The sequence below is a fragment of the Zootoca vivipara genome, chromosome 6 (assembly GCF_965207765.1).
Source record: "Zootoca vivipara chromosome 6, rZooViv2.hap1.1, whole genome shotgun sequence".
Taxonomy (NCBI): Eukaryota; Metazoa; Chordata; class Lepidosauria; order Squamata; family Lacertidae; genus Zootoca; species Zootoca vivipara.
Genome location: NC_142589.1, coordinates 92,759,885 through 92,777,621, shown reverse-complemented (window position 1 = coordinate 92,777,621; position 17,737 = coordinate 92,759,885). Strand labels below are relative to the sequence as shown.

The window sequence follows — 17,737 nt, the reverse complement described above, 5'->3', positions numbered from 1 at the left end:
CGCCCCTGTGGCCCCACCAATGCTACACCGATAGCCACTCGCCTAGTAAAATTTCGTGATCTTTCTGGTGACAGGTGAATATCATTTTTTTCTAACCAGCCCTTTAAAATTACTTAAGTAATTTAGACCTCCGTTTTTTAATGTTGGGGTGCATCAAGCTGTATTGTGTTTATGCTGTTCTTTAATGGTTTCATGTTTTACTTTGTATTTTAATTTTTAAAAAACTTATATACTGTACATCGCCCAGATAACTTTATGTTATGGGATGCCCTGCTAACATAGCAAACAAACAAAATTACGGTAAGTCGGAGGCTCCTTGAAGGCTCTCTCGCTCTCAGAACCAAACCAAGCTGTGCCATTATGCCTGAAATCAGCCCATTCCTATTCCATTATCTTTCCCTTCACCACAGAAGGAAAACAGTTTCCTATGAAACCACAAATAATGAGCAAGCTACAAATAAGCTTACAAATCCAATTTATTAAAACAACACAAATTATTGTGGCCACATTTACTGTGCCACATTCCACAGGATCAGGAAATCAAAGAACCCCATTTGCTATTAGAATTTTATAATGTTGCGAGGACATCCAGAATCGACAGCATCCATAACTCTGAGAATTTTGCTGTTGCTAACTGGCATCAGGATCTAGCACTTGTTATGCCAACAAACAAAGAGCATTCATTGAACCTTTATGAAGGAAGTCTAGAGTAAATCCAGTCCCACTTGCAATGGGTCTACAGGTTGCTTGTCCAGTCACATATACCTTGACCGTCCTAGACCAATAACGGGGAACCTATGGCTCTCCAGATGTTGATGAATTCCCATCATCCCTGACCATTGGCCATGTTGGCTGAGGCAGACTGAGATTGTAGTCTAACATCTGGAGGACCACAGGTTCCCTTCCACTGACATAGGTGGTCTACACTTGGCTATTTTAGTCCTTGTGGCCTTTTAAAAATAAAAGTATTTACTGCATTGTTGCCCGAAGTGGATTTGCACTGGTCATAGGTGACTGCTAAGATCCTTTGGGCGATTCAGATAAAAATTTTCACCTGAGGTTTTGCAGCTTAGTTTAGAAATTTAAAATTCAGCTCAAATGAACAAGACTGATAAAAGCAACTTGTTTCCTGCCACCTTGAGAGGTACTCTGACAATGGTAAGGCAGTATATCTTATCAGTATTTTTCTTTTAAAAATTACTATAGCAGCAACAATGTACCTGATGCTTTACCAAGTAACGAAGACAGGGCCCAACCTCAAGACACTTAAAGCAGAAATGTCAACAGCAGCTTAGCAACACACTACAAGGAAAGAGCTTGCAAGGAATGAATGTCTTTCAAGTGCATTTCAGCTGGGAATATGAATTAGTTTTATGAGGGATGGTGTAAGACTCAAAGAAAAGGTAGACTTTGATGAGAAAATGCATCACAACTCACAGAGCAGAAATCTTCCCAATGAGTAGAACCCAAAGGACGAGCCATTCTTCTTGTCACCTCCCAGAAAGTATTCAGGTGACTGTCTACTTGCAACCCTGACATAATGCTTATACTTTTCCCACCATGCTCATTCTGCATGCCATACTCTTAAGCATGGGCCTGATAGTAGAAGAAACTTCATGACTACATGATCAAGCTGCTTCATATTAAACTAAATGTGAAGCAATGTATGGAGGCATAATCTAAATATTATAGTTGCTGGTTTTAAGCATCTTTTCCATTTTCATCATAGTAAAGGTTCTTCGATTTCAGGCTATATATGCTTACAGTATTTCCTATAGAATGGCAGCTTAGTGAGCTAGGGCTTAGAAATATCCCCCCAGCTTTTCTTCTACATACTGTACTGCAGACATCCTGTTCAACATTTGGAGCACGGTGACTAAGGACGACATATACAAAGACTCAACCAGTGAGCTATTTTGAGGTTATAGATTAAAAGCATGAAATCCCTTAGAAGGCTTTACAAAAGTAACCCCCCCTTCTCCCCCCCTTCAAATTCAGCCATTCCCAGGATGGAAATTGATCTGTGGAAATCTGCCCAGGAACAAGAAATATAAAGGCACGTTGGGCACCCCAGGAGGTCTTATCTGCATTTGGCAGAGAAGTAAAAACAAGATACAAAAGAGAATCTTCTTTTAAGCCTTTATTCCTCCAGTGTGGGCTCCCTCAGCCTCAGAGGCTGAAAGCAAAGCCATGCCTTTGCCAGCCATGCTCAACACAAGAGGGGCAAGCTCCATGCATCATGGGGCAACATTGATGAATCACCAGCGTTTTTGTCCTACCCAGGTTCTCAACCTCCTTCAATTGCAGGAAGGGGACTTAAGAGGCACAAGAGAGACTGTTTTAGGAGCAAAGGTCCAAATATGATGGCTTGTATAGGGTCACAAAGGGATGGGGAGGAGCATGGTTCAGCAACCAAAGTGTGCAGAGGGACCTCAGATAATAATTGGAGCTCTTCACAAGGGATACACAGCAAGGAGCTGCAGCAGTTCCCAACCTGATGACCTTGTGCCCCAGCTGCAGCAGCCAGGTGCAAAGCTGCCAGCTGCTCCACAGCCTTAGATTTGTACTGCCGAGTTAGAAATTCATCACCCAAAAGGCAGCAAACAGGATGTCAAAGGATGGGGGATTGGGGGCATGTGTGTTGTGAGAGGAACCCCAAAGACTCATGTCAGAGGACAACAAATGGCCTGGGCCTCTGAACTGGTTAGGATATGGATATAGGATATGGTTAGGAACTGGATATGAGCCCATAGTCTCACTACAATCTCAATCTATATCCACATATTACCTACTAAGGAGTAATTTAATAGCACCTGAGAAGTGTTATCCCCAACAGTGTTATCACTGTATGAATCACCTTCCTGTGTGTTTTGGAAGAAAAGGAATGGAGCCCAGGAAAGGAACAAGTCTGGTACCTCAATCATATAAAAACATACTGTATTCAGCATACGGTATGCTGAAAGAACCTTTTGCTGCCATGTCTGCCCCAGCATCCAATAATCCAGGAGACAGATCTTTGCGTACCTGCTGTGAGCCTTCTAATACAACCCACCCACTGGGGTCTCAAGGCCCAACAGCAGCCACCTCTCCATTGGAGGTTGTGCTCCAAATCCCCATCCGCATCTGTAAAGTAGCAATCACAGACCAACAGCCCCCTAGAGAGAACCCTCCATGTTTAAAGGCAGGATGGTGCCATATGGGCTTTCTAGAAGCCCCTGGTTCAGTAATGTGGAAATCGGAGCTCTGGGTGCAACAGACCAAGCAGAGCTCTCGTTTTTTCTGAAATCCATTTGTGCACTTAGCTCCCCGCTCCCACCCCATGGCTCTGCTGATATTACCATCCCCCCATGCTCTCTTTCACCTTCTGTGGACTAATGCCCACCCATTACTCATTATTATTTTGAATCCAACCCTCCCCGCCACCCCTAGTTAATAGCTCATCCTATTGGCACAGAGAAAGACTGGGGGGGGGGAAGGCTTTCGTTAGAGATTCTTGCAGCTCCTCTCACAACCCCCCCATGACCCTCTCCCAGGTCCTCAACTTCAACCCCACCCCCAAATAGAGAAGAGTTAAGACCCATTGGCCCACCTTGCCCTGCAGTGCAGAGGGGGTAAGAGAGACAAGGGACGGGGGTACAAAGAAGCATGTGCTGGCCACTGGGTTTCCTTTGGAGATACTCCTGACTGTAGCTGAAAAAGTAGGAAGGTTAACCCAGCTTTCTCCCCCCCCCCTTCCTGAGCTCTAGGGGAGAGAAAGATCCGAAACTCAAGAGAAAGATCCAAAATAAAGGAATAATGATTATTAGGTAGTTGTTTTGCAGCAGCTCTCCTTGCTGATCATTGGGGCAGGTGTGTGTGTGTTTCTTCCTACTAAAACTCCCCCCCCCCATTTATGGCCCTTGTCACAGAGACAGAGAGAGAGAGAGAGAGAGAGAGAGAGAGAGAGAGAGAGAGACACGGGGAAAAGCAGCAAGGAGGGTGGTTGGGAAGGGGGAGAAAGGCTCTTCCCCAGTCAAATCCAAGAAATCCCTCGACATCCAGGATAAATAAGAGAGAGAGGAAAGAAGAGACAGGGGTGAGACCTGTCTTACCCAAATAGTAACAAGATGTGAGTGTGTGGTTTTTTCGGGGGAGTCCTTTTTTCCTTCCCTTACAACAGGGCTACTATGTGGAAACAGAGGAAGAGGGGGTGTCCTCCCCGTGACCCCCACTTCCCCCCCTCGCCCTGCCCCCCACGTGACAGGGCTTTCCCACTTCCCTCCAAGTATACTCTCTTTTTTGGGGGGTGGGGGGCTCCCTCCTCCTTCCCTTACAACAGGGCTACTATGTGGAAACAGAGGAAGGGGTGTCCTCCCCGTGACCCCCAATTCCCCCCTCGTCCTGCCCCCCACGTGACAGGGCCTTCCCACTTCCCTCCAAGTATACTCTTTTTGGGGGTGGGGGGCTCCCTCCTCCTTCCCTTCCCTTCCAACAGGGCTACTACATAGCCCCCTAACCCCGTGACCCCCAATTCCCCCCCTCGTCCTGCCCCCCCACATGACAGGGCCTTCCCACTTCCCCGCTCTTTCTCACCCGATCTCGTCGGCACTCCCCACGCTGTTCATGGCGGGGGCACGAAGGCCCTGGGCCCGGTCGGCTGCCCCTCCGCCTCCTCTCTCGCCGCTGTCTCTTTCTGCTTCCTCCTTCGGCGCTGAGGTGAATCCGAGAGGGGGGGAGGGAGAGGAGGCGGCGGCGGTTGTGGCTGCTGTTGACGCGGCTCCCCCCTTCTTTCCTTCCTTCCTCTCTCTCCTTCCTTCCCTTCTTCCGTTCCTTCCTCTTCGGCTCCGGGCCGCCGCGTCCTCCACCGCCGCCTCTCCTCCTCCTCCTCCTCTCGGGGCTTTTCTATTTTACCTCACACAAGAGGGCCCCGGCGACCAGCAGCAAGCGGGCGTCGCGCGCATGCGCAAGCGGCACGCACGCACACACGCGCGCGCTCTCCCTCCCCCCCCCGCCCCTCTGCCTCCCGTTTCCCTGCGGCCGCCAACCGCCGCTCCCGGCCGGACAGCGCCGCACTGCGCTTGCGCTAAAGCGCGAGGAGTAGGAGGCTGCTTTCTTTTCCTTCCCCCCCTACGCTCCTCCCACTATTCGCCATTGGCTGGTTCTAAACGGGATTTACCGCAGGGGCGGGAGGGGAGACGGGGGTAGCTGAAGTCAGGAAGAGACAGCGCGCACGCGCGTTGTTCATCAAAGTTTTTTCCGCGAAAGGCATTATGGGAGGTGTAGTTTTGAAAAAAATAATAATTAGAATGTAGGCGGGGAAAGCGTCTCGCCTTCTTAAAGGAGGATGGGAAGTGTAGCCTGTAGCCGCTCGCACGCAGATCACGTCTTTGCGCCCGCCTGCGGATCAGGAAGAGGGGGGGTAGAGGAGAAAGGTGCGCATGCGCTGAGGAAACATAGCGTATTTTGCTGCCGGAAGGCTTCATGGGGGTTGTAGTCCGTTGGGTTGAGGGGATGAGAATGGAATAATTATAGGAAAGGTTTTCAGGCCATTTGTGTGGGCGGGGGGGATGTTTTTTTTTAATTAAGAGGATTAAATAGATTATAAATGGGAAGGAAAGAAGACACTCTGTCCATGCTCAGAGACACCTTTTACCCTGAACTCACATGTGCGTGATTGTGCGTGGAAACTAACCTACGGGGGGGGGGTAAAAAATGCATTCATTGCTTGGCTCATTTGGCCTCTGGCTGAGGACAGGTGGCCCTCATAGAGTTGCTCAGAGTGGAATGGGGCCCTCAGGCCGTTTCCTCAGGGCCAGTATAAATTATCTGGTGCATATTGGGGCAAATAGATAAATAAATAAGCAAATAAATTTCACATGGACCACGAATAAGATCTTGAGGGGTCTTGATGGAGACGTCGACCCAAGAAGTGCAGCGGCCGTGACAAAGGCGAATCCCATGCCATCGAGGGCAGAAGGAGCTGAAAATAAAACTGCCAATGCCATGAAAACGTCATCATACTAATCTATGCTACTGTGTCCAGTTCTGGTCGCTTCTTCATGTCAAAAAATGATATTGCAGAGTTTGGGAAAGTTTCAGGAAAGGGCAACAAAGGGGATGGAGGAAAGGTTACAAGCCAGAGAGGCGACCCGATACAGAATTATACATGGCATGCAGAAAGCAGACAGATAAACGTTTTCCTCCCTTGCTAGAACTTGTGGACGTCTGGCGAAACTGGATGTTGGAAGATTCGGGTTGGAGAAAAAGGAAATGCTTCATACAGCAGTACAGAGTGGGACCTGCGGAACTCACTCCTGCAGGAGGCAGTGATAGCTTTAAAAGAGGATTGGAAAAACTAGCAGGGTGTGTGTGTGAAGACTATCAACGGTTACCAGCCACCATGGCAAAGACTGTACAGTATCTTGGGGGGAAGAAGTAAACCCTATGCCAGGGATCAGCAAGTGTTTTCAGCAGGGGGCCAGTCCACTGTCCCTCAGACCTCGTGGGGGACCGGACTATATTTTTCGGGGGTGTGTGTGTGTGAACGAAATCATGTGCCCCACAAATAACCCAGAGCATAGCTGTCAAGTTATCCCCTTTTTTGAAGAAAGGGAAATTCCCTTATGCTGAATAGGCTTCCTCACGAGAAAAGGGAAAACTTGACAGCTATGACCGAGAGATGCATTTTAAATACTGTAAAAGGACACATTCTACCCATGTAAAAACACGCTGATTCCCGGACCACCCGTGGGCCAGATTGAGAAGGCGATTGGGCTGGATCTGGCCCCCGGGCCTTAGTTTGCCTACCCATGCCCTTACACAAATCTAGAGTGGAGTCCCTAAGGCAGTTGGATGGTGCCTTTTACGCCTCCTTCCGGCAACTCCTGCAGCCCAGCTGGTGCCAAACATCTTGCTCTGCTTCCCTTTCGACCCCATCAGTGAAGTCTTGTCCTCTGGGCGTATTGGGACCTCCAGGCTTGCACCCCCGGGGAATTCACTTCGGGGCTGCTAAAGCAGTGGTTTACTTCACACCCCCGGAGTCACACTCAGTTGTCTCTCAAGACAGATGGAGCTCAACGGCAATGAATGGGGTGTGCAGAGGGGGCCCTTTGTGCCTGCCCTGGCGGCGCCATTGATTCCCAGCGGCCTGGATCCAGTGGTTTTCCAAAACCTTGATCTGCCAGGTAGCTGTGAGTGCAGGGCCAGATTTAGGTTTGACGAGGCCCTAAGCTACTGAAGGTCATGGGGGCCCTTTATAGGTCCAGCTGTCCTTTGTCCACAACAAATTGTCGCTGTTTTTGGTGTTGAATACATGCTATATGGTCATTGATGGACCTCATAGGTATCTCAAGCCATTTGCCCATGTTGCCCTGCAACCAGTCCATGAAGAATGTAGGCACCCTATATATAGAAAGGAGAAAACCAGTGATATTTTAGGGAGCAGGCAAGCAGGTGGGGCCCATGACTTACATCACAGGAGCCTACACAACACAAAACACTGTTGCTGGATGTATGTTTTATTTTATTCATTTTTTATCATATATTTTTGAAATGTACATCCAGGTTTTTTCCCCTTTAATTATTTTGGGGGCCCCTCCAAGAGAGTGGGGCCCTAATCTCTAGCTTGTTTAGCTTATACTGTGTACGTAAATCCGGCACTGGATGAGTACATGCAAGAGTTATCCAGCAGGTGTCCCCTCCTTCCTTTCCCATTTGGAAGTGGGCGTTGCAAAATGAGAGGGGGGGTGGCGGAATCACCCTTCCCTTTTCAACTCAGCACTCCTGACATGCACAGTCAGCTGTTTCCCCCTCCCCTTCACCCCCCCACCTTCCCAGCTTCATCTATTTAAAGCCAACTCCTAAAGTGTCCAGGGGGGTTCCTGCTGGGATCTGTTAAATCTCCAGCGCTCTCTCCCTCTCTCCCTCTTTCTCTTTCTCTCTCTCTCTCTCAGCCTCTCCAGACCCAGCCGACATGACTTCCTCCTCCAAAACCGCCCAACCAATTTTTCTGGAAGGGGAGAACTGCAAGCCTTCTTGGAAAGAGGCTGCTGCGGGGTACAACACGACAGACACCCACTTGGAAATCATGGGGAAGCCAGTTATGGAGCGCTGGGAGACCCCTTACATGCATTCCCTTGCCTCTGTGGCCGCTTCGAAAGGTAGGACGGTGCTTTTATGTTTTGTTCCGCTGCATTCCGCTTTCCCCCCTCCCCGTTGAATCCACACAATGACCCTGCGAGGCAGGCCATCCTGGGAGGCAAGGTAGCCCGCTTTAGGGTCTAATATTAAGAATAAGAATTTATTTATACCCCGTCCATCTGGCTGGGTTTCCCCAGCCACTCTGGGCGGCTTCCAGCAGCATATTAAAATACAATAATCTATTAAACATTAAAAGCTTCCCTAAGCAGGGCTGCCTTCAGGTGTCTTCCAAAAGTCAGATAGTTGTTTATTTCCTTGACATCTGGTGGGAGGGCGTTCCACAGGGCGGGTGCCACTATCGAGAAGTCCCTCTGCCTGGTTCCCTGCAACTTTGCTTCTTGCAACGAGGGAACCGCCAGAAGGCCCTCAGTGCTGGACCTCAGTGTCCAGGCAGAAGGATGGGGGTGGAGACGCTCCTTCAGGTATACTGGACCGAGGCCGTTTAGGGCTTTAAAGGTCAGCACCAACACTTTGAAGTGTTGGGAAAGGAACCCTGTGTCTCCCTGGTGCCAGCCTGACCATGCTAAATCGCAATGCTGTGGCCGTTGGAGGTGTGGGGGCAAGTCTACCTCCAAGGGGTGTCGTTGCCGTAGCGCACCAGAGCTCTCAATTCCCCGCTTTCATGGTAGCGGCCAGAACTGGTGGACATTCCACGGAGCTGAATGTTGCGAGATTCGGGAAAGGCAAAAGAAAGGATGGCGCGGGGTTAAACTACGGAACTCCCTGCCACAGGAAGGAGGCAGTAATGCATCCGAATACCAGTTGCCGGAAACCGAAGGAAGGACAAGTTGTTCTTGTGCTTGAATCTTGCTGTCGGCCCCCGTGAGAACAGGATGCTGGGCCAGGGGGGATCCCTTTGGCTTGATCCTGCAGCCAGGATCCCTTTCTGGTTCAACACTGCCAGCCTATCCTAAACTACTCCTTGTCTGAAAGGCTCTGGGTTGTACCCAACTATAACCTCTGCCCCAGGGCAGACCCATTGGAAGGAATGCTCTGAAGTTGGCCATGCCCATTAATTTCAGTGGGTCTCCTCCGAGTAGGGCTACCATTGGTGGCAACGCATTCCCTCTCTGGCTGCACCAACACCCTTATGTTTAAAGCACATTCCGCTCCCGCCCGAGGGGAAAAGGAAAACCCCGGGAACTGTAGTTTGCCCTGTAGAGCTACAACTCCCAGCAACCTTTAGCTACCATTCCAGGGATTATTGGACGCGGGCAGAGCAGTGAAGGAATGTGCTTTAACCTTTTCCGCCCCTCACCCCAAGTCTTCCTGGCTGAGACCTCCTTGTGTTGCAGCAGAGTTAAGAATAGCCACATTGCAAACTATCTCCCCTTTTGAAAATAAACGCTTGTCTGTGGGTTCGATTCAGCGGTAGGGCTTTTCCCGACAGCTGCAGGCTGAGATGCAGGATATAAGCCTAGGGGAAGAATGATTCTCTTGGACAGAGCAAAAAATCTAGATTTTTCTTACAGCATCTTTATATGTTAATAGTGAACTCTGGCCTTCTCGTATTTGGCCACAAGGCCAACACACACACACACACTTGCTCCACCCACTTTTGCCTCTGGCAATATTTAAGTTGATGGGCAATGCCATTCAAATGGTGTCCGTATCTTGTGATTGATTATGCGGGGTGGGTTTTACCTAGGCCTCCCCAATATTTTATTCAAATTGGCACCCCTGCTTCCAGACTGAACAGGCAAGTGTTTGAGGGGCAGTCAATTTAGAAGCCAACTTTTAATTTCGTACCAGAGACGTTTTCTTGCTCATACTGCACTTGCTGCCTGCATTGAATTGTAAGTAAACTTTTTGTTTAATAACAGCAACAACGATTTTATTATTTATACCCCCCACGTCTGACTGGGTTTGTTTATCTTCCTTAAAAACGTGTGCTTCATTCTATGCAACGGGGGTGAAGAGGTGGGGGTGGGGGGTCAACAGACCCCAAAGAAAAGGCATTAAAAGCCGCAATTGCCTTATTCCTGCACTTTGACTCTGCTGAAAAGGCTTCGCAGCCCATTCACTTTTTCTATTTCCCACACACACACACGTGGGATAGGAGGTTTAAATGTCCCTCTGCAGATTTAACCCTCCTTGGCCCGCTCAAAGAATCACGGCCGCTAACCGGACCTCCTTGCTCTTTGTGTCCCACTCAGGGGGCCGGGTGCTGGAGGTGGGTTTCGGCATGGCGATCGCCGCCACAAAAATTGAGGAGTTCAACATTGAGGAGCACTGGATCATCGAGTGCAACGAGGGCGTCTTCCAGAGGCTGCAGGAGTGGGCGAAAACACAGCCTCACAAGGTACATCATTTTAACATCCTTAAAACAACAACGACATCAGAACACATCTGCACTGTTGGATTTATCCCAATGCTGCCAACATTTTCAGGTGTACACAATTATCACCCATATATTCAATAAACGTTTTCCAATCTTCTCTAAATGGATGTTCTTCTTGTTCTCTTATTCTATAAGTTAAGTCTGCAAGCTGCACATATTCCTTCAACTCACGTTGCCATTCTTCTTTGGTTGGGACCTCGCTCGTTTTCCATTTGGGGGCTAACAAAACACGGGCCGCAATTGTTGCATGCATAAAGAACTTTTTTGACACCTGGGAATTTCAGTCTGAGTTATCCCCAACAGAAAGGATTCTGGGGTTTTTTTTGGTGGGGGGGAGGAAGGGGGGAGCTGCCTCCGACAGTGGAGGGGGGGGGACACAGACACTGATAGCTTCACCCACCCCCACAAAGCTCTCTGATCCCCGTCTAAAGCCATCCTAGCCATTGGCTGTCGCTACTGGATAGATAATGGGACGCGGGTGGCGCTGTGGGTTAAACCATTGAGCCTAGGGCTCAGAAGGTCGGTGGTTCGAATCCCCGCAACGGGGTGAGCTCCTGTTGCTCAGTCCCTGGGATCGAATCTGTGGATTAACGGCAGTACAGTCGTAACTTGGAAGTCAAACGGAATCCGTTCCGGAAGTCCTCTCGACTTCCAAAACGTTCAGAAACCAAAGCGTGGCTTCCAATTGGCTGCAGGAAGCTCCTGCAGCCAATCAGACGTTCGGCTTCCAAAAATAGTTCGCAAACTGGAACAGTCACTTCCACTTTTGCGAGCGTTTGGGAGCCAAAATGTTCAGGAACTAAGCTGTTCGAAAACCAAGGTACGACTGTATTCAAATTTTAATAATGTTTTCTTGATTCAATTTTAATTCTTCTTTTGAGTCTTCTTTGCTCTCCAACAGCCCCTCTCTGATCCAAAGAACCAAACCAGGTTAAACTGCAAACTGAGAGGCGTTGGGCAAACTTTTCCGAGCCGATTCCCAGCTGCTGAGTCAGTTGCGTGGTCAGTCATTAACCTCCTGTCCTCTTCTCTGGTCCCAAGGTCGTCCCCTTGAAGGGGTTGTGGGAGGACGTTGTCCCTACTCTGCCCGAAGAACATTTCAACGGTAAGCAAGAGACCCGATAAAAAGGTTTCTTCTATCTCTCTCGTGACCCCAGAACTGGTGGGCGTCCAATGAAGCTGAACAGGCTGGGAGATTCAGGACGTGTCAAATAAAGACCTTCTTCACCCTGCACAAACTGTGGAACTCCCTGCCACAGGAGGCAGTCACGGCCAACTTGGATGGCTTTAAAAGGGAATTATGGTAGACAAATTCATGGAGGGGAAAGGCCATCAATGGCTAGGAGCTAGGATGGAAGCTATATTCTCCCTCCATGGTTGTAGGCAGAAATGCTTCTGAATTCCAGAATAAGACGATAGTAAGTCTTTCTGCCTTCCACACAAGAGTCTCTCTGCTGTGATCATATATTAAAGTAAAGGTGAAGGGACCCCTGACCATTAGGTCCAGTCATGACCGACTCTGGAGTTGCGGCACTCATCTCGCTTTACTGGCCGAGGGAGCCGGCGTACAGCTTCCAGGTCATGTGGCCAGCACGACTAAGCTGCTTCTGGTGAACCAGAGGAGCGCACGGAAATACCATTTACCTTCCTGCTGGAGCGGTACCTATTGATCTACTTTCACTTTGATGTGCTTTTGAACCACTAGGTTGGCAGGAGCAGGGACAGAGCAACGGGAGCTCAGCCCATCACGGGGATTTGAACCGCCGAACTTCTGATCGGCAAGCCCTAGGCTATGTGGTTTAGACCACAGCGCCACCCGCGTCCCTATATTAATGTAAAAACCCACAATTCTTTTCTTACTGTGTATCCATTCACACCCAGTTCCCAGTTCCTGTTGTATTTGCTGTACTGTTTTGGGGGGACAGGGGGCAGGCAGGTATGGAGGACTCCCTGGTCCTGAATGGGGTCACTGTGCCCCTGAAGGACCAGGTGCACAGCCTGGGAGTCATTTGGGACTCACAGCTGTCCATGGAGGAACAGGTCAATTCTGTGTCCAGGGCAGCTGTCTACCAGCTCCATCTGGAACGCAGGATGAGACCCTACCTGCCCACAGGCAGTCTCGCCAGAGTGGTGCATGCTCAAGTTATCTCCCGCTTGGACTACTGCAATGCACTCTCCATGGGGCTAACTTTGAAGGTGACCTGGAAACTACAACTAACCCAAAATGCGGCAGCTAGACTGGGGACTGGGAGTGGCCACTGAGACCACAAAACAGCGGTCCTGAAAGACTTACCTTGGCTCCCAGGATGTTTCCAAGCACAATTCAAAGTGTTGGTGCTTACCTTGAAAGCCCTAAACTGCCCAGTAGACCTGAAGGAGCATCTCCACCCCCATCATCCAGCCTAGACAATGAGGTCCGGCTCTGAGGGCTTTCTGGTAGTTCCCTCATTGCGAGAAGCGAGGTTACAGGAAACCAGGCAGAGGGCCTTCTCGGTAGTAGCGCCTGCCGTGTGGAACGCCCTCCCATTAGATGTCAAGGAAATAAACAACTACCGGTACCTGACTTTTAGAAGACATCTGAAGGCAACCCTGCTTAGGGAAGTTTTTAATGTTTGATGTTTTATCGTATTTTTTAATATTCTGTTGGGAGCCACCCAGAGTGGCTGGGGAAACCCAGCCAGATGAGTGGGGTATAAACAACAACAACAACAATTATTATTCCAATTTTTAAAAACCATCCCTTCCACCCAACTCTATGATTTTTATGAACTCCCATCCTCCCTTGCCATCCGCCATGCTTGTTGTGGCTGATGGGAGCTGTAGCTCAGCATTGTCCGGGGCGGGGGGACGGGACAGATGTTTCCCCACCTATGAAATAAAGAAGTCTACCTCTTGCTTTGGGAGGTGCAGGAGACTCCTAAGTTGGCAAAGTAACCTCTTCTGCTTTCCTGTTTCTTTCCCGCAACCTCCAGGAATCCTCTACGACACGTACCCTCTCTCGGCCGAAACCTGGCACACTCACCAGTTCAGCTTCATCAAGGTAAGGCATGAATGACCAAGAGTATTTTTGAGCGCTCCCTGGCAGTTCCTGGGAAGGTAGCAAAAGGGATCGTGGATTTCCCTTTGTTGCTGGTGATTGCAGGCCAAATACTTTGTCCACCTCATGAGAAGAGAAGAATCCTTGGAAAAGACCCTGATGTTGGGAAAGATTGAGGGCACTAGGAGAAGGGGGCGACAGAGGACGAGATGGTTGGACAGTGTTCTCGACGCTACGAACATGGGTTTGACCAAACTGCGGGAGGCAGTGCAAGACAGGAGTGCCTGGCGTGCTCTGGTCCATGGGGTCACGAAGAGTCGGACACGACTAAACGACTAAACAACAACAACAGTTTTGAAAGCCAGGAACTCAGCAGAGCAGCCCCGAATATAGGCTGAAATTAGGGCCAGAATTAGGTTTGATGAGGCCCTTCGCTACTGAAGGCAATGGGGCCCCTTATAGGTCCAGCTGTCCTTTGTCAACAACAAATTGTCACTGTTTTGTGTGTGGAATATATGCTATATGGTAATTTGTGGACCTAATAGGTATCTCAAGCCATTTGCACATAACAAAATATGTATTTTATCCAGGTAATTGTTGAACTGAAATACAATTAAGAAGAAGTATATTTGGTGGGGGGAGGGCAAGAGAGTGGGGCCCTAAGCTATAGCTTGTTTAACGGTAAAGGGACCCAGGTCCAGCTCGCAGACAACTCTGGGCTTGCAGCGCTCATCTCACTTTATTGGCCGAGGGAGCCGGCGTACAGCTTCCGGGTCATGTGGCCAGCATGGCTAAGCCGCTTCTGGCGAACCAGAGCAGCGCAAGGAAACGCCGTTTACCTTCCCACCAGAGCGGTACCTATTTATCTACTTGCAAGAGCTTTAATAAAGATCAGGCTTACTAGCTGCTTTGCTTCTCAATATTTTCTTCTACCGATAGAGAACCTAAAAAAGGACTCTTGGGTACCCCGTAAGGGAAAAGGAGGAGGTTTTTTTTTCTTATAAAACTCCTAACCTCAGATATGGGGATGCAATCAGCAGGGACTCCCAACCCTTCCAGGACAAAAATCCCCAGCAAGGTGTCCTGGGGGGAAAGAGCCCCACAAAGTCTGCCTTAACTCCCATCGCTCTCTCCTCTGCTGCAGGGCCATGCTTACCGCCTTCTGAAGCCCGGAGGGGTCCTCACCTACTGCAACCTGACCTCCTGGGGAGACCTCCTCAAGAACAAGTATTCGGACATCGAGAAGATGTTTCAGGTGAGGGCGAGGGAGGGCAGGCGGAGGCCAGGGAACAAGACCTTTGTGTCCATGTGGATTATAGTCTGGCTCCCGCAAGTAGACCCACCCTGTAGATTTTAACGGCTCTCATCCCCATTCCTCATCCTTAGAATCTGGGGAGATGAGGGATTAAGAAGGGATTCTTAAGGGGCAGGTGGGGCTCATCTACCTGGGAAGGTAGCCCTTCTGAGAGAAGGAAAACTCTGATCCTAAACCTCTCCGCTGCTTTGAGGGATATCTTCATGAGAAGAAAAGGCTCAGGAGTAAATCCCATACAAATCTGGAATGGTGCCCCTAAGGCGGTTGGGTGGCCCCTTGTACGCTTCCTTCGGGCAACTCCTGCTGCCAAGCTGGTGCCAGACGTTTTGCTCTGCTTTTGACACCCATCAGCCAAGCCGAGAGGGGGTCTTGTTGTCTGGGCAGCCCAGGCAGATTGCCCAGGTTTGTGGCCCGGGGAGGTCCCTTCGGTGCTGCAAACGCAGCGGTTTGACTTCACCCCTGGAAGCGCACTCCATTGTCTCTCAAGGCACCAATAACTTGGGCAAACTTGCCAGGCTACAAGTTTGAGGAACAGTGCAGTTGGGACGGGGGAAGATTCGTGTCTTAATGAATTCGCTTTTCTCACTCATTTCGCCATTTGCAACGCTCTTATTGATTTGGTGAGAGGGTTTTAATTTGCTGTCTTAAACCACTGCAGAAGTGTATCTTTGTGGTACCAGTTTCCAATAAGGCTTGCTGTGGAACTCTTGACTAGAGATGGGAAGGCCTGGAAAAAACCTGGGAAAATGGAGGGGGCAGGTCCCCCCCCCCCGGAAAAATGAAAACAAACAAACAAACAAAACCAGTTTGATATTGTCTGAATATTCCCCATAGTTTTTAAAAAAATTTTTCCCAGAAAAAATGGCTTTGGGGGAAAACATGCCCCCCCCATTTCCCCCAGGCCTTCCCATCTTTACTCTTGACTGTGAGTGGATCCAGTCGCAAGGACCCCCCCCCCGCTATAAGCCAGAAATTAGATCGGTATAAGGGGGGGGGAAATCTCTATGGAAAATTGTGTTTTAAAATTCCCTGCGTTGCATGTTTATAGCGCATTCAGATTGCTGGTTCTTTACAACCGCGTGTCTGTGTGGTGGGTTTAAAGGCTCCTCAAGGCACTTTCCTCCTGCATTTTAGGAAACGCAGGTCGAGCACCTGGTGGAGGCCGGATTCAAGAAAGAGAACATCCACATGGCTGTCATGGACCTCGTCCCTCCGTCCGACTGCAGATACTACTCCTTCCCCAAAATGATCACTCCCGCCATCATCAAGTAGAGCTGCCAGCCAGTTCCCCGACCGGTCAGCTCTCCGAGGAAGGGCATGCTGACTGCGACAGGAGCGGCGGAGGTGGTCCCCTCTTTTGTGGCCAAACAGAAGTCGGGGAGGGAGGGGGCCTCTTTTTTTTTAAGCCTCTGGGCACATGGACACGAGCAAGCTGTTCTGTCGGTCAAGAGAATTCTTTTCCACATTGCCTTCTGTGTCTCCTTTCCTCTCTGCCGAATGGCAAACTGGGTGTAGCTCGGCAGCAAAGCACCGCATGCAGAAGGTCCATGGTGGCAGGGCTGCAGAAGACCCTTCTCTGCCTGCAAACCCCACACAGCCCCTGCCGGTCCCTGTAGAAAGATGGGCTCCTGGTTTGACTCGGCATGAGGCCGACTCCTGTTCAAATCTGCCTTTCCATTCAGAACCACTAGGACTAGGACTTTTCACGTGCCGCAGCTCGCCACCTGCATGGACTGCGTAAGGCCCCTGGGTCGATCCACGACATCTCCATGCGGGAGAACGGCTGCCAGCCAGTGTAGACAGTACTAAGCTGGATGGATCAGTAGTTTGGCTACGTATAAGTCACCAGCCTATCTTCTGTTGCTGTAACAGGGCTGCCAGAAGGCTCCAAAGGCAGGCGATTGGTCCATACAGCCTGCTGATGACTACTCTGTCTGGCAGCAGCTCTCCAAACACAGGTTTTTTTTTACAACCCCCTCTCCCACTCTTGCTATCGCAGTTTAACATTTACATCCCAACTTATTGTCCCAGCTCCTGCCAACCTAGCAGTTCTAAAACATGTCAAAGTGCAAGTAGATAAATAGGTACCGCTACAGTGGGAAGGTAAATGGTGTTTCCGTGTGCTGCTCTGGTTCGCCAGAAGCGGCTTTGTCATGCTAGCGACATGACCTGGAAGCTGTACACCGGCTCCCTCAGCCAATAACGCAAGATTAGTGCCACAACCCCAGAGTTGGTCATGACTGGTCCTAATGGTCAGGGGTCCCTTTACCTTTTTATTCCTAACAAGGAGCTCGAGTCGGTGTGCTTAGTTCTCCCCTCCCCTCCCTCATGTAATCTTAACAACAACCCTGAGAAGTAGGTTAGGCAGAGAGCGAGCGACTGGCTCAAAGCCACCAGTAGCAAAATGTGTGAATGGGGTGTGTGTGTGAGAGAGTGTTCTGAGAACCTCAACTTCTGCTTTTAAAAAGAAAACATTCTAGTCCTCATGATGGTAATATGCCTCAAACTTTTGAAGGTGACCCAAAAACTACAACAAATCCAGAATGTGGCAGTTAGACTGGTGACTGGGAGTGGCCACCGAGACCCTATAACACCGGTCCTGAAAGACCTACATTGAGTCCCAGGAAGTTTCCAAGCACAATTCAAAGTGTTGGTGCTGACCTTGAAAGCCCTAAACAGCCTCAGCCCAGTATCCCTGAAGGAGCGTCCCCACCCCCATCAGTCCAACCCAGATATTGAGGTCCAGCTCCGAGGGCCTTCTGGCGGTTCCCTCCCTGCGAGAAGCGAGGTTGCAGGGAACCAGACAGAGGGCCTTCTCGGTGGTGGCGCCCGCCCTGTGGAACTTCAGATGTCAAGGAAATAAACA

The 17,737-nt window shown here is 49.8% G+C and overlaps 2 protein-coding genes across 10 annotated transcripts in view; one reads left to right on the top strand and one right to left on the bottom strand.

The window, feature by feature from the left end:
- DAZAP1 (DAZ associated protein 1) overlaps positions 1-4,944 on the bottom strand; it is a 43,858-nt gene extending 38,914 nt beyond the window's left edge. For all 9 annotated transcript variants that reach the window (XM_035121056.3, XM_035121060.3, XM_088673051.1 and 6 more), the window contains exon 1: positions 4,573-4,944. In XM_035121056.3, coding sequence (XP_034976947.1) covers positions 4,573-4,604 — 32 coding nt within the window. In that variant the 5' untranslated portion in view covers positions 4,605-4,944. The remainder of the gene's footprint in view (positions 1-4,572) is intronic.
- Positions 4,945-7,742: 2,798 nt separating this feature from the next.
- Positions 7,743-16,339, top strand: GAMT (guanidinoacetate N-methyltransferase). Its single transcript, XM_035121062.3, has 6 exons — positions 7,743-8,138; positions 10,335-10,480; positions 11,561-11,624; positions 13,492-13,559; positions 14,701-14,811; positions 16,006-16,339. Exons 1-6 carry the CDS (start codon positions 7,952-7,954, stop codon positions 16,141-16,143), a joined length of 714 nt encoding a protein of 237 aa, XP_034976953.1. The 5' UTR covers positions 7,743-7,951; the 3' UTR covers positions 16,144-16,339.
- Positions 16,340-17,737: the final 1,398 nt, after the last annotated feature.

Bases quoted from the DNA above. Each gene is read 5' to 3' on its own strand.
- GAMT (XM_035121062.3), top strand. From the start codon at position 7,952: ATGACTTCCTCCTCCAAAACCGCCCAACCAATTTTTCTGGAAGGGGAG. The intron at 10,481-11,560 runs GTACATCATTTT...TCTGGTCCCAAG, and splicing joins CGAAAACACAGCCTCACAAG to GTCGTCCCCTTGAAGGGGTT. The intron at 14,812-16,005 runs GTGAGGGCGAGG...CCTGCATTTTAG, and splicing joins ACATCGAGAAGATGTTTCAG to GAAACGCAGGTCGAGCACCT.